This window comes from Salmo trutta, unplaced genomic scaffold (genome assembly GCF_901001165.1).
Source record: "Salmo trutta unplaced genomic scaffold, fSalTru1.1, whole genome shotgun sequence".
NCBI lineage: Eukaryota > Metazoa > Chordata > Actinopteri > Salmoniformes > Salmonidae > Salmo > Salmo trutta.
The window spans coordinates 856,612-873,403 of record NW_021822211.1 but is presented as its reverse complement, the minus strand read 5'-3'; the positions used below and the strand labels follow the sequence as shown (position 1 = coordinate 873,403).

The 16,792-nt window shown below is 42.4% G+C and overlaps 1 protein-coding gene across 1 annotated transcript in view; it reads left to right on the top strand.

Moving 5' to 3' along the window:
• LOC115181015 (polypeptide N-acetylgalactosaminyltransferase 1) overlaps positions 1 to 16,792 on the top strand; it is a gene marked incomplete at its 5' end in the record, with an annotated part of 36,790 nt that overhangs the window by 9,540 nt on the left and 10,458 nt on the right. Inside the window, 4 exon segments of the mRNA XM_029743130.1 lie at positions 652 to 779; positions 947 to 1,026; positions 3,491 to 3,661; positions 15,544 to 15,661. Of these exon segments, the coding sequence (XP_029598990.1) occupies positions 652 to 779; positions 947 to 1,026; positions 3,491 to 3,661; positions 15,544 to 15,661 (497 nt within the window).

Here is a 16,792-nt window from a genome sequence, read left to right as displayed (position 1 = left end):
GAAAGCACCGCCAGCATTCAAAAGTGACCAAAACATCAGCCAGGAAGCATAGGAACTGAGAAGTGGTCTGTGGTCCCCACCTGCAGAACCACTCCTTTATTGGGGGTGTCTTGCTAATTGCCTATAATTTCCACCTGTTGTCTATTCTATTTGCACAACATCATGTGAAATTTATTGTCAATCAGTGTTGCTTCCTAAGTGGACAGTTTGATTTCACAGAAGTGTGATTGACTTGGAGTTACATTGTGTTGTTTAAGTGTTCCCTTTATTTTGAGCAGTGTATATATATAATCACACACACACATATATACATACACACACACACACACACACACATATATATATATATATATATATATACACACACACACACACACACATATATACACGCACACACACACACAAATCTACACACACACACATCAGACACACACACACACGCACGCACGCATCAGACACACACATCAGAGACACACACCACACCACACACACACACACACACTCACACACACACACACACACAGATTATGGATTTATTCCATCTATGAGTCTGGTAGTGCACTAAGTATATGTTTTTGGGCCTGCATTTGTGTGTGATGAGTGTCTCTGATGTGTGTGTCTGATGCGTGCGTGTGTGTGTGTGTGTTGTAGACTTCCTGAAGCGGCCATTAGAGCAGTATGTCAGGAGGATGGAGGTTCCAGTCAGAGTGGTGAGGATGGAACAGAGATCTGGACTGATCAGAGCTCGACTGAAAGGAGCCTCACTCTCCACCGGACAGGTGTGTGTGTGTGTGTGTGTGTGTGTGTGGTGTGGTGTGTGTGTGTGTGTGTGTGTAGTCCAATCCTGTGTGTGTGTATAAATTGTGAAATGCTGCTCAGATGCAGCTGCTGTCAGTAGCCTCTCTGTCAGAAGGAGAGTCATAGTAAAGTGTTTGTTGTCATGTAGGTGATCACGTTTCTAGATGCTCACTGTGAGTGCACCATTGGCTGGCTGGAACCTCTGCTGGCCCGCATCAAGCTAGACAGGTATGTTACACACACACACACACACACACACACCACACACACACACACACCACGCACACACACCACACACACACACACACACACACACACACCACACCACACCACACACCCACACACACCACACACACACACACACACACACACACACACACACACACACACACACACACACACACACACACCACACCACACCACACACATACACCACACACACACCACACACACCACACATACACCACACACACACCCACACACTCACGTAGACACACGCTGGGTGTAATAAATAAATGAGTAGGAGTTTGTTGAGCCTGCAGGGGCTTGTCCTTGTGTTTTATTTGATGCTTAATTACAAAGCCTCTGTTTACTTATGTCCTCAGGCTGGTACACACACACACACACACACACACACACACACAGAGAGAGCAGAGGGAAAGAGACAGAGGTCAGATTGTATTCCGTGCTACAGCTGTATATGTGCTGAGCTGACAGCAGGACTTGGGTCGTTCCACCAGTTAGATGCCTTTTCAGTACTAGTGTAACTTAGTGGAGAAAAACAATGTTTTAGTTCACCTAATTTAACATTCTTCTGTCATAAAGAGCACATGTTCAAATGAATACAAAACATGTTTTCCATCTCAAGAGGTTAAATAAAAGAATAAAATAATAGTAAGTGCCAAATGAAATAACAGGGTTGACCGTAACAGTGTTGACGACATGATCTTAAATTAGCCATAAATTCCCTTGTGACAGGGGGAATGGAAGCATGTTGTGTGCAATGAGAGGGGCAATTGAATGCAAGCTTCACTAAAACATTGACATTGTTAAAACATTTCTAGCCTGTCTATCTATGGGTTATCTACAGGGCTATGCTCGACCTGCTCAGTTTCCCACCACAAAACACCAGAAAATGGCCCAAGGAGTAGAACCAGCTCACCTGGTTTCACACCAGGATTTTACTATTAGATGTTCCATGTTTCTTTAGAATTGTATTTTTTAAAGGAATAGTTTCACCATGTTAAAACGAGAGTTCAGTTCACCTAACTGGGTTGACCTTACAGTGAAGGACCATTTAAAACATTTTTTTACCTTAAATGAATCACTATTCACATTAAATAAATAATCATCTTCACAAATGACTTTGTCAATGCAACTATGGCTTTACAATGATGGTGAAAACTTGGATAAATGTTGGGGTTGATAAGTGCAGAAGCTGTCATACATCTCTCATTCACATGTGTTGGCTGTGCCCCAAACCTAGAGGGATTCTGGAAGTCAGTTTTCTCTCTCATTCACATGTGTTGGCTGTGCCCCAAACTAGAGGGATTCTGGAAGTCAGTTTTCTCTCTCATTCATATGTGTTGGCTGTGCCCCAAACTAGAGGGATTCTGGAAGTCAGTTTTCTCTCTCATTCATATGTGTTGGCTGTGCCCCAAACTAGAGGGATTCTGGAAGTCAGTTTTCTCTCTCATTCAAATGTGTTGGCTGTGCCCCAAACTAGAGGGATTCTGGAAGTCAGTGTTCTCTCTCATTCACATGTGTTGGCTGTGCCCCAAACGAGAGGGATTCTGGAAGTCAGTGTTCTCTCTCATTCACATGTGTTGGCTGTGCCCCAAACGAGAGGGATTCTGGAAGTCAGTTTTCTCTCTCATTCACATGTGTTGGCTGTGCCCCAAACGAGAGGGATTCTGGAAGTCAGTTTTCCAGACGTTCTCAGAAGTGCTGAATCGGCCTATCGAACTCAACCCGTTGATTGCTCTTATAGGCGTCACCCCAAAGAGTTGCGTTTACAGAAACTATAGCCTTTGCCTCCTTGCTGGCGCTGGTACCTAACCCTGTATTATGGTCCAAGTCTAGAGCTCCTTCATCATCTATTCACTATTTATTTATCTACTTATCTAATTACCTCTTAATTACTATTATTTAGTTATTTTCTGAACACATTTTTCTCCCAGCGTACTTTCCAGCATCTATCTTTCGACCCCTCTGTATGTCTTCTTCTGTAGGAAGGATGGAGGAAGGGTTGCCCAACCATGGTCTATGTAAACTGTACCATTGTATGTTTCTCATGACTGGTATCAATAAAACATTTCAACTTGGATAAATGTTGGGGTTAGGTGGGTTAAATCATCCTAGAAGTCACAGAGAGACATTTAGCATGTCTTAATTCATATCAAAAATCACCTTTTGACTTTTCCATGTGGTCTATATTAAAGGATACTTCATTTAAGGAACTACCTACCTACTGTTGATTGATGTTTGTCTAGTGACTGTCAGTGCGTGTGTGCGTGCGTGCACACAGCATGATGGTAGTGGCAGTGACAGTAGAGGTCTGCAGATGTTTTGGATATTAGAAGGGATTGAAATTGAAATGATAACGACTCACAAGTCCCAGCATCTACTCAACACTTTGTCATTGTGGATGTAAAGGTCTTCTGATGTGGAGGTGTGTAAATATGTGTTGCAGGAAAACAGTGGTGTGTCCCATCATCGACGTGATCAGTGATGACACGTTTGAGTACATGGCTGGTTCTGACATGACCTACGGAGGCTTCAACTGGAAGCTGAACTTCCGCTGGTACCCTGTACCCCAGAGAGAGATGGACCGTCGCAAGGGAGACCGCACTCTGCCCGTTCGGTAGGTAGGACACACTACCCATATCAGCCCTGCTCCTAACACTACTGATTCTAAATGTAATAGACTAGTAATAGTGGCATAGAGACTGGAACGTAGACGATATCAGCCCTGCTCCTAACACTACTGATTCTAAATGTAATAGACTAGTAATAGTGACATAGAGACTGGAACGTAGAGGATATCAGCCCTGCTCCTAACACTACTGATTCTAAATGTAATAGACTAGTAATAGTGACATAGAGACTAGAACATAGACTCTCTTCAGCTCCAGTCAGTGAGGATATCAGCCCTGCTCCTAACACTACTGATTCTAAATGTAATAGACTAGTAATAGTGGCATAGAGACTGGAACGTAGACTCTCTTCAGCTCCAGTCAGTGAGGATATCAGCCCTGCTCCTAACACTACTGATTCTAAATGTAATAGACTAGTAATAGTGACATAGAGACTGGAACATAGACTCTCTTCAGCTCCAGTCAGTGAAGATATCACCCCTGCTCCTAACACTACTGATTCTAAATGTAATAGACTAGTAATAGTGACATAGAGACTGGAACGTAGAGGATATCAGCCCTGCTCCTAACACTACTGATTATAAATGTAATAGACTAGTAATAGTGACATAGAGACTGGAACGTAGAGGATATCAGCCCTGCTCCTAACACTACTGATTCTAAATGTAATAGACTAGTAATAGTGACATAGAGACTGGAACGTAGAGGATATCAGCCCTGCTCCTAACACTACTGATTCTAAATGTAATAGACTAGTAATAGTGGCATAGAGACTGGAACGTAGACGATATCAGCCCTGCTCCTAACACTACTGATTATAAATGTAATAGACTAGTAATAGTGGCATAGAGACTGGAACGTAGAGGATATCAGCCCTGCTCCTAACACTACTGATTCTAAATGTAATAGACTAGTAATAGTGACATAGAGACTGGAACGTAGAGGATATCAGCCCTGCTCCTAACACTACTGATTCTAAATGTAATAGACTAGTAATAGTGGCATAGAGACTGGAACGTAGAGGATATCAGCCCTGCTCCTAACACTACTGATTCTAAATGTAATAGACTAGTAATAGTGACATAGAGACTGGAACGTAGACTCTCTTCAGCTCCAGTCAGTGAGGATATCAGCCCTGCTCCTAACACTACTGATTCTAAATGTAATAGACTAGTAATAGTGGCATAGAGACTGGAACGTAGAGGATATCAGCCCTGCTCCTAACACTACTGATTCTAAATGTAATAGACTAGTAATAGTGACATAGAGACTGGAACATAGACTCTCTTCAGCTCCAGTCAGTGAGGATATCAGCCCTGCTCCTAACACTACTGATTCTAAATGTAATAGACTAGTAATAGTGGCATAGAGACTGGAACGTAGAGGATATCAGCCCTGCTCCTAACACTACTGATTCTAAATGTAATAGACTAGTAATAGTGGCATAGAGACTGGAATGTAGAGGATATCAGCCCTGCTCCTAACACTACTGATTCTAAATGTAATAGACTAGTAATAGTGACATAGAGACTGGAACATAGACTCTCTTCAGCTCCAGTCAGTGAGGATATCAGCCCTGCTCCTAACACTACTGATTCTAAATGTAATAGACTAGTAATAGTGACATAGAGACTGGAACGTAGAGGATATCAGCCCTGCTCCTAACACTACTGATTATAAATGTAATAGACTAGTAATAGTGACATAGAGACTGGAACGTAGAGGATATCAGCCCTGCTCCTAACACTACTGATTCTAAATGTAATAGACTAGTAATAGTGACATAGAGACTGGAACGTAGAGGATATCAGCCCTGCTCCTAACACTACTGATTCTAAATGTAATAGACTAGTAATAGTGGCATAGAGACTGGAACGTAGACTCTCTTCAGCTCCAGTCAGTGAGGATATCAGCCCTGCTCCTAACACTACTGATTCTAAATGTAATAGACTAGTAATAGTGACATAGAGACTGGAACGTAGAGGATATCAGCCCTGCTCCTAACACTACTGATTCTAAATGTAATAGACTAGTAATAGTGACATAGAGACTGGAACGTAGACGATATCAGCCCTGCTCCTAACACTACTGATTCTAAATGTAATAGACTAGTAATAGTGGCATAGAGACTGGAACGTAGACTCTCTTCAGCTCCAGTCAGTGAGGATATCAGCCCTGCTCCTAACACTACTGATTCTAAATGTAATAGACTAGTAATAGTGACATAGAGACTGGAACGTAGAGGATATCAGCCCTGCTCCTAACACTACTGATTCTAAATGTAATAGACTAGTAATAGTGGCATAGAGACTGGAACGTAGAGGATATCAGCCCTGCTCCTAACACTACTGATTCTAAATGTAATAGACTAGTAATAGTGGCATAGAGACTGGAACGTAGAGGATATCAGCCCTGCTCCTAACACTACTGATTATAAATGTAATAGACTAGTAATAGTGACATAGAGACTGGAACGTAGAGGATATCAGCCCTGCTCCTAACACTACTGATTCTAAATGTAATAGACTAGTAATAGTGACATAGAGACTGGAACGTAGAGGATATCAGCCCTGCTCCTAACACTACTGATTCTAAATGTAATAGACTAGTAATAGTGGCATAGAGACTGGAACGTAGAGGATATCAGCCCTGCTCCTAACACTACTGATTCTAAATGTAATAGACTAGTAATAGTGGTATAGAGACTGGAACGTAGAGGATATCAGCCCTGCTCCTAACACTACTGATTCTAAATGTAATAGACTAGTAATAGTGACATAGAGACTGGAACGTAGACTCTCTTCAGCTCCAGTCAGTGAGGATATCAGCCCTGCTCCTAACACTACTGATTCTAAATGTAATAGACTAGTAATAGTGGCATAGAGACTGGAACGTAGAGGATATCAGCCCTGCTCCTAACACTACTGATTCTAAATGTAATAGACTAGTAATAGTGGCATAGAGACTGGAACGTAGAGGATATCAGCCCTGCTCCTAACACTACTGATTCTAAATGTAATAGACTAGTAATAGTGACATAGAGACTGGAACGTAGACTCTCTTCAGCTCCAGTCAGTGAGGATATCAGCCCTGCTCCTAACACTACTGATTCTAAATGTAATAGACTAGTAATAGTGGCATAGAGACTAGAACGTAGAGGATATCAGCCCTGCTCCTAACACTACTGATTCTAAATGTAATAGACTAGTAATAGTGGCATAGAGACTGGAACGTAGACTCTCTTCAGCTCCAGTCAGTGAGGATATCAGCCCTGCTCCTAACACTACTGATTCTAAATGTAATAGACTAGTAATAGTGACATAGAGACTGGAACGTAGACTCTCTTCAGCTCCAGTCAGTGAGGATATCAGCCCTGCTCCTAACACTACTGATTCTAAATGTAATAGACTAGTAATAGTGACATAGAGACTGGAACATAGACTCTCTTCAGCTCCAGTCAGTGAGGATATCAGCCCTGCTCCTAACACTACTGATTCTAAATGTAATAGACTAGTAATAGTGGCATAGAGACTGGAACGTAGAGGATATCAGCCCTGCTCCTAACACTACTGATTATAAATGTAATAGACTAGTAATAGTGACATAGAGACTGGAACGTAGAGGATATCAGCCCTGCTCCTAACACTACTGATTCTAAATGTAATAGACTAGTAATAGTGACATAGAGACTGGAACGTAGAGGATATCAGCCCTGCTCCTAACACTACTGATTCTAAATGTAATAGACTAGTAATAGTGGCATAGAGACTGGAACGTAGAGGATATCAGCCCTGCTCCTAACACTACTGATTCTAAATGTAATAGACTAGTAATAGTGGCATAGAGACTGGAACGTAGAGGATATCAGCCCTGCTCCTAACACTACTGATTCTAAATGTAATAGACTAGTAATAGTGACATAGAGACTGGAACGTAGACTCTCTTCAGCCCCAGTCAGTGAGGATATCAGCCCTGCTCCTAACACTACTGATTCTAAATGTAATAGACTAGTAATAGTGGCATAGAGACTGGAACGTAGAGGATATCAGCCCTGCTCCTAACACTACTGATTCTAAATGTAATAGACTAGTAATAGTGGCATAGAGACTGGAACGTAGAGGATATCAGCCCTGCTCCTAACACTACTGATTCTAAATGTAATAGACTAGTAATAGTGACATAGAGACTGGAACGTAGACTCTCTTCAGCTCCAGTCAGTGAGGATATCAGCCCTGCTCCTAACACTACTGATTATAAATGTAATAGACTAGTAATAGTGGCATAGAGACTAGAACGTAGAGGATATCAGCCCTGCTCCTAACACTACTGATTCTAAATGTAATAGACTAGTAATAGTGGCATAGAGACTGGAACGTAGACTCTCTTCAGCTCCAGTCAGTGAGGATATCAGCCCTGCTCCTAACACTACTGATTCTAAATGTAATAGACTAGTAATAGTGACATAGAGACTGGAACGTAGACTCTCTTCAGCTCCAGTCAGTGAGGATATCAGCCCTGCTCCTAACACTACTGATTCTAAATGTAATAGACTAGTAATAGTGACATAGAGACTGGAACGTAGAGGATATCAGCCCTGCTCCTAACACTACTGATTCTAAATGTAATAGACTAGTAATAGTGGCATAGAGACTGGAACGTAGAGGATATCAGCCCTGCTCCTAACACTACTGATTCTAAATGTAATAGACTAGTAATAGTGACATAGAGACTGGAACGTAGACTCTCTTCAGCTCCAGTCAGTGAGGATATCAGCCCTGCTCCTAACACTACTGATTCTAAATGTAATAGACTAGTAATAGTGGCATAGAGACTGGAACATAGACTCTCTTCAGCTCCAGTCAGTGAGGATATCAGCCCTGCTCCTAACACTACTGATTCTAAATGTAATAGACTAGTAATAGTGACATAGAGACTGGAACATAGACTCTCTTCAGCTCCAGTCAGTGAGGATATCAGCCCTGCTCCTAACACTACTGATTCTAAATGTAATAGACTAGTAATAGTGGCATAGAGACTGGAACGTAGAGGATATCAGCCCTGCTCCTAACACTACTGATTCTAAATGTAATAGACTAGTAATAGTGGCATAGAGACTGGAACGTAGAGGATATCAGCCCTGCTCCTAACACTACTGATTCTAAATGTAATAGACTAGTAATAGTGACATAGAGACTGGAACGTAGAGGATATCAGCCCTGCTCCTAACACTACTGATTATAAATGTAATAGACTAGTAATAGTGACATAGAGACTGGAACGTAGAGGATATCAGCCCTGCTCCTAACACTACTGATTCTAAATGTAATAGACTAGTAATAGTGACATAGAGACTGGAACGTAGAGGATATCAGCCCTGCTCCTAACACTACTGATTCTAAATGTAATAGACTAGTAATAGTGGCATAGAGACTGGAACGTAGACTGTCTTCAGCTCCAGTCAGTGAGGATATCAGCCTTGCTCCTAACACTACTGATTCTAAATGTAATAGACTAGTAATAGTGGCATAGAGACTGGAACGTAGAGGATATCAGCCCTGCTCCTAACACTACTGATTATAAATGTAATAGACTAGTAATAGTGACATAGAGACTGGAACGTAGAGGATATCAGCCCTGCTCCTAACACTACTGATTCTAAATGTAATAGACTAGTAATAGTGGCATAGAGACTGGAACGTAGAGGATATCAGCCCTGCTCCTAACACTACTGATTCTAAATGTAATAGACTAGTAATAGTGACATAGAGACTGGAACGTAGAGGATATCAGCCCTGCTCCTAACACTACTGATTCTAAATGTAATAGACTAGTAATAGTGACATAGAGACTGGAACGTAGACTCTCTTCAGCTCCAGTCAGTGAGGATATCAGCCCTGCTCCTAACACCACTGATTCTAAATGTAATAGACTAGTAATAGTGACATAGAGACTGGAACGTAGAGGATATCAGCCCTGCTCCTAACACTACTGATTCTAAATGTAATAGACTAGTAATAGTGACATAGAGACTGGAACGTAGACTCTCTTCAGCTCCAGTCAGTGAGGATATCAGCCCTGCTCCTAACACTACTGATTCTAAATGTAATAGACTAGTAATAGTGACATAGAGACTGGAACGTAGAGGATATCAGCCCTGCTCCTAACACTACTGATTATAAATGTAATAGTCTAGTAATAGTGGCATAGAGACTGGAACGTAGAGGATATCAGCCCTGCTCCTAACACTACTGATTCTAAATGTAATAGACTAGTAATAGTGGCATAGAGACTGGAACGTAGAGGATATCAGCCCTGCTCCTAACACTACTGATTCTAAATGTAATAGACTAGTAATAGTGACATAGAGACTAGAACGTAGACTCTCTTCAGCTCTAGTCAGTGAGGATATCAGCCCTGCTCCTAACACTACTGGTTCTAAATGTAATAGACTAGTAATAGTGGCATAGAGACTGGAACGTAGACTCTCTTCAGCTCCAGTCAGTGAGGATATCAGCCCTGCTCCTAACACTACTGATTCTAAATGTAATAGACTAGTAATAGTGACATAGAGACTGGAACGTAGAGGATATCAGCCCTGCTCCTAACACTACTGATTCTAAATGTAATAGACTAGTAATAGTGGCATAGAGACTGGAACGTAGACTCTCTTCAGCTCCAGTCAGTGAGGATATCAGCCCTGCTCCTAACACTACTGATTCTAAATGTAATAGACTAGTAATAGTGACATAGAGACTGGAACGTAGACTCTCTTCAGCTCCAGTCAGTGAGGATATCAGCCCTGCTCCTAACACTACTGATTCTAAATGTAATAGACTAGTAATAGTGACATAGAGACTGGAACGTAGAGGATATCAGCCCTGCTCCTAACACTACTGATTCTTAATGTAATAGACTAGTAATAGTGACATAGAGACTGGAACGTAGAGGATATCAGCCCTGCTCCTAACACTACTGATTCTAAATGTAATAGACTAGTAATAGTGACATAGAGACTGGAACATAGACTCTCTTCAGCTCCAGTCAGTGAGGATATCAGCCCTGCTCCTAACACCACTGATTCTAAATGTAATAGACTAGTAATAGTGACATAGAGACTGGAACGTAGAGGATATCAGCCCTGCTCCTAACACTACTGATTCTAAATGTAATAGACTAGTAATAGTGGCATAGAGACTGGAACGTAGAGGATATCAGCCCTGCTCCTAACACTACTGATTCTAAATGTAATAGACTAGTAATAGTGGCATAGAGACTGGAACGTAGAGGATATCAGCCCTGCTCCTAACACTACTGATTCTAAATGTAATAGACTAGTAATAGTGGCATAGAGACTGGAACGTAGAGGATATCAGCCCTGCTCCTAACACTACTGATTATAAATGTAATAGACTAGTAATAGTGACATAGAGACTGGAACGTAGAGGATATCAGCCCTGCTCCTAACACTACTGATTCTAAATGTAATAGACTAGTAATAGTGGCATAGAGACTGGAACGTAGACTCTCTTCAGCTCCAGTCAGTGAGGATATCAGCCCTGCTCCTAACACTACTGATTCTAAATGTAATAGACTAGTAATAGTGGCATAGAGACTGGAACGTAGAGGATATCAGCCCTGCTCCTAACACTACTGATTCTAAATGTAATAGACTAGTAATAGTGACATAGAGACTGGAACGTAGACTCTCTTCAGCTCCAGTCAGTGAGGATATCAGCCCTGCTCCTAACACTACTGATTCTAAATGTAATAGACTAGTAATAGTGGCATAGAGACTGGAACGTAGACTCTCTTCAGCTCCAGTCAGTGAGGATATCAGCCCTGCTCCTAACACTACTGATTCTAAATGTAATAGACTAGTAATAGTGGCATAGAGACTGGAACGTAGAGGATATCAGCCCTGCTCCTAACACTACTGATTCTAAATGTAATAGACTAGTAATAATGGCATAGAGACTGGAACGTAGACTCTCTTCAGCTCCAGTCAGTGAGGATATCAGCCTTGCTCCTAACACTACTGATTCTAAATGTAATAGACTAGTAATAGTGGCATAGAGACTGGAACGTAGAGGATATCAGCCCTGCTCCTAACACTACTGATTCTAAATGTAATAGACTAGTAATAGTGACATAGAGACTGGAACGTAGAGGATATCAGCCCTGCTCCTAACACTACTGATTCTAAATGTAATAGACTAGTAATAGTGGCATAGAGACTGGAACGTAGAGGATATCAGCCCTGCTCCTAACACTACTGATTCTAAATGTAATAGACTAGTAATAGTGGCATAGAGACTGGAACGTAGAGGATGTCAGCCCTGCTCCTAACACTACTGATTCTAAATGTAATAGACTAGTAATAGTGACATAGAGACTGGAACGTAGAGGATATCAGCCCTGCTCCTAACACTACTGATTCTAAATGTAATAGACTAGTAATAGTGGCATAGAGACTGGAACGTAGAGGATATCAGCCCTGCTCCTAACACTACTGATTCTAAATGTAATAGACTAGTAATAGTGGCATAGAGACTGGAACGTAGAGGATATCAGCCCTGCTCCTAACACTACTGATTCTAAATGTAATAGACTAGTAATAGTGGCATAGAGACTGGAACGTATAGGATATCAGCCCTGCTCCTAACACTACTGATTCTAAATGTAATAGACTAGTAATAGTGGCATAGAGACTGGAACGTAGAGGATATCAGCCCTGCTCCTAACACCACTGATTCTAAATGTAATAGACTAGTAATAGTGGCATAGCTGGGACTTAGTTAGAAGTTCTGTTTTCAGTAAAATACATGAGCTCAGTGTGGTGTAGCCGTGTTGCTGTGTTCCTGTGTAGTTGAGGATGGGGAAACTCTGTGAACATTCAGGAATAAAACCCAGGGTTTGTTTTAGCTTGTCCCTCATCACCTCTTCCTGTTCATGTTCCCCACCAGTCCAACTGGGACTATCAGAGGCACATTCAGAGGTCCCGTTTCCAGTCAGTCCTTGCTTCCATCACAAGACAGGGAAACTGACTAGTCTATTCGTGAAGTGACCTGAGTAAAGTAGTTTCAGTAAAACAACATGTTATTGAGTTTATCTTTAGCCAGCTAATATCAGCCAAGGTGTTTTTCTGTTTCCCCTTGCCTGCGTGGCCAAGGTGTTTTTCTGTTTCCCCCTGCCTGCGTGGCCAAGGTGTTTTTCTGTTTTCCCCTGCCTGCGTGGCCAAGGTGTTTTTCTGTTTTCCCCTGCCTGCGTGGCCAAGGTGTTTTTCTGTTTTCCCCTGCCTGCGTGGCCAAGGTATTTTTCTGTTTTCCCCTGCCTGCGTGGCCAAGGTGTTTTTCTGTTTTCCCCTGCCTGCGTGGCCAAGGTGTTTTTCTGTTTTCCCCTGCCTGCGTGGCCAAGGTGTTTTTCTGTTTACCCCTGCCTGCGTGGCCAAGGTGTTTTTCTGTTTCCCCCTGCCTGCGTGGCCAAGGTGTTTTTCTGTTTTCCCCTGCCTGCGTGGCCAAGGTATTTTGCTACTCTTGTGTTCCCAGCTGGCCAACAACAGAACGTGTGTGACTCCCCACACAGTGCACAGCTCCACAGCTCCACAGCTCAGATCGTGTTCCCACAATATGTTTCCCCAGGGGGACGTGTGCTGTTCTATTTGTAGTTCTATGTGGCACTGGCACCATGTTTCCTGTTGTCTTCCTGATCAACATCTTGAAAACAAGTCTTTAGCTCAATGACATATGGTGGCAAGAAACTATGTGAACCCTTTGGAATTACCTGGATTTCTGCTTAAATTGGTCATACAATTTCATCTGATCTTCATCTAGGTCACAACAATAGACAAACACAGTCTGCTTAAACTAATAACACACAAACAATTATATGTTTTCATTTATTTATTGAACACACTGTGTAAACATTCACAGTGCAGGGTGGGAAAAGTATGTGAACCCTTGGATGTAATAACTGGTTGACCCTCCTTTGGCAGCAATAACCTCAACCAAACGTTTTCTGTAGTTGCAGATCAGACCTGCACTCCTGCACTGGTCAGGAGAACTTTTGGACCATTCCTCTTTACAAAACTGTTTCAGTTCAGCTATATTCTTGTGATGTCTGGTGTGAACCGCTCTCTTGAGGTCATGCCACAGCATCTAAATCGGGTTGAGGTCAGGACTCTGACTGGGCCACTCCAGAAGGCGTATTTTCTTCTGTTGAAGCCATTCTGTTGTTGATTTACTTCTGTGTTTTGGGTCGTTGTCCTGTTGCATCACCCAACTTCTGTTGAGCTTCAATTGGTGACAGATAGCCTTACATTCTCCTGCAAAATGTCTTGATAAACTTGGGAATTAATTTATCCGTTGATGATAGCAAGCTGTCCAGGCCCTGAGGCAACAAAGCAGCCCCAAACCATGATGCTCCCTCCACCATACTTTACAGTTGGGATGAGGTTTTGATGTTGGTGTGCTGTTAATTTTTTTCTCCACACATAGTGTTGTGTGTTCCTTCCAAACAACTCAACTTTAGTTTCATCTGTCCACAGAATATGTTGCCAGTAGCGCTGTGGAACATCCAGGTGCTCTTTTGTAAACTTCAGACGTGCAGAAATGTTTTTTTTGGACAGCATCTTTCGTGGTGTCCTCCCATGAACACCATTCTTGTTTAGTGTTTTATGTATCGTAGACTCGTCAACAGATGTTAGCATGTTCCAGAGATTTCTGTAAGTCTTTAGCTGACAATCTAGGATTCTTCTTAACCTAGTTGAGCATTATGCGCTGTGCTCTTGCAGTCATCTTTGCAGGACGTCCTAGGGAGAGTAGCAATAGTATTGAACTTTCTTCATTTATAGACTGATGAACATCAAGGCTTTTAAAGATACTTTTGTAACCCTTTCCAGTTTTATGCAGTCAACAATTCTTAATCTTAGGTCTCCTGGGATCTCTTTTGTTCGAGGCATGGTTCATATCAGGCAATGTTTCTTGTGAATAGCAAACTCAAATTTTGAGTGTTTTGTATAGGACAGGGCAACTCTAACCAACATCTCCAATCTCATCTCATTGATTGGACTCCAGGTTAGCTTTTGGAGAAGTCATTAGCCTAGGGGTTCACATACTTTTCCCAACCTACACTGTGAATGTTTTATTATGTATTCAATATAGACAAGAAAAATACAATCATTTATGTGTTATTAGTTTAAGCACACTGTTTGTGTCTATTGTAGTGACTTGTAGTGATTTGATCTGAGATGAAGGTCGGATCAAATTTGATGATGAATTTATGCAGAAATCCAGGTAATTCCAAAGGCTTCACATACTTGTTCTTGCCACTGTATATCCCTCCTGAGAGACTGACAGGGAGAGAGAGATTACTTGCTTTGGCAATGTTAACATATGTTTCCCATGCCAATAAAGCCCTTACATTGAATTGAATTGGATTGAGATGGAAAAACAGGAAAAAACAACGATCTCTGGAGGTGGACGGGATGTTTTTGTGCCTCTGAAGATACCATCTCTAATGACAAAGTTGTGATCTCTGTGCAAACATGAAATCAGAATGTAGTTTTGAGTGACTGTTTTCTTCTCTCTCCCCCTCTCCCCTCACTCTCTCTCCCTCCCTCTCTCCCCCTTGCTCTCTCTCTCCCCCCACCTCCCTCCCCTCTCTCTCCACTCCCCTCTCCCTCTCTCTCTCCCCCTTGCTCTCTCTCCCCCCACCTCCCTCCCCCCTCTCTCTCTCTCCCCCCCTTGCTCTCTCTCTCCCCCCACCTCCCTCCCCTCTCTCTCCCCCCCCTCTCTCTCTCTCTCTCCCCTCCCCCTCTCTCTCCCCTCTCTCTCTCTCTCTCTCTCCTCTCTCTCTCTCTCTCTCTCTCCAGGACTCCTACCATGGCCGGTGGGTTGTTTTCTATAGACAGAGATTATTTCCAGGAGATAGGGACGTATGACGCAGGTATGGACATTTGGGGAGGAGAGAACCTGGAGATCTCCTTTAGGGTGAGTACACACATACACAGGGCACACGCACACATACATAGGGCATGCAAGCGCACACACACACACCAGGGATGCAAACTAGTCACCTTTTGGTGAAATTCGCCGTTTTGAATCCAAAATAGGCGACCTACGTGAATCGTGTAGATCAGATGAGAAAAGTTTGGCAGTGGGAGCTTTGGATCACTACTGACTCTAAGTGAACGAGCGATGCGCGTTTGTAAGTGAACGAGTGATGCGCGTTTGTAAGTGAACGAGTGATGCGCGTTTGTAAGTGAACGAGTGATGCGCGTTTGTAAGTGAACGAGCGATGCGCGTTTGGAGTAATTCTGTCTGTGTCCAAGGCTCAGCCAATCATTCACATAACAACAGAATGCAGCCCGAAGAGAGAAGAGACAGCCAATGTGCTAGTTACAGAATCAGAGCGCTCTGAAAGACAGCAGTAGGGTGCAGAGGAAGGTGATGAACCATACTTCATGAGCTGTAACCGAAAAACAACTGGCATTTGGAAAGTTTGAGGTGAGGGAGAAAGTGTGGTGGAACAAGTATTGATAGCGTTGTTAAGTATCTTGCTGTAGTAGCTGGATGGAGTTCTCCGTTAGCTAGCCAGAGAAATGTTGAGAAACATTAGCCAACTTAGCTGATCAAATTATTGAGTTTATTGTGTGAAAATTAGCTGGCTAATAAAGTCAGACAGCTAGCTAGCTAACGTTACTACATCAGATGAGCTAACGTTAGTAACCTAACCAATTCGCTATAGTATTAATTGGTACTCCTTGCCGTTCCTCAAGTTATAACGCGTTAGTTGCTTACTGGACCCTGGCGATCTGTGTGAAATGTTAACTAGCTACCGAACCAACTATTTTCTGTGAACTAATGTTTTCCCTCTACAGTATGTGGTTGATTTTCAGAATGAGAGAATTAGGTGAAAATGAGGCGTTGCTTGTTAAACAAGTGGATTCAGGGATCAAGTGTAGTTGGAGCTGGGCCTGGCTTAAGCTGGATGCCTATAGAGGTGAAAGAAACGCCACACACTTTCCTTCTTTCAACACAGTGGATAAAAGGGGTACGCCAGGTGACCTCTCTGCCTGAAAGAGATCAAGTATGCCAACAAAGGGTATCATGCTCTGTTGG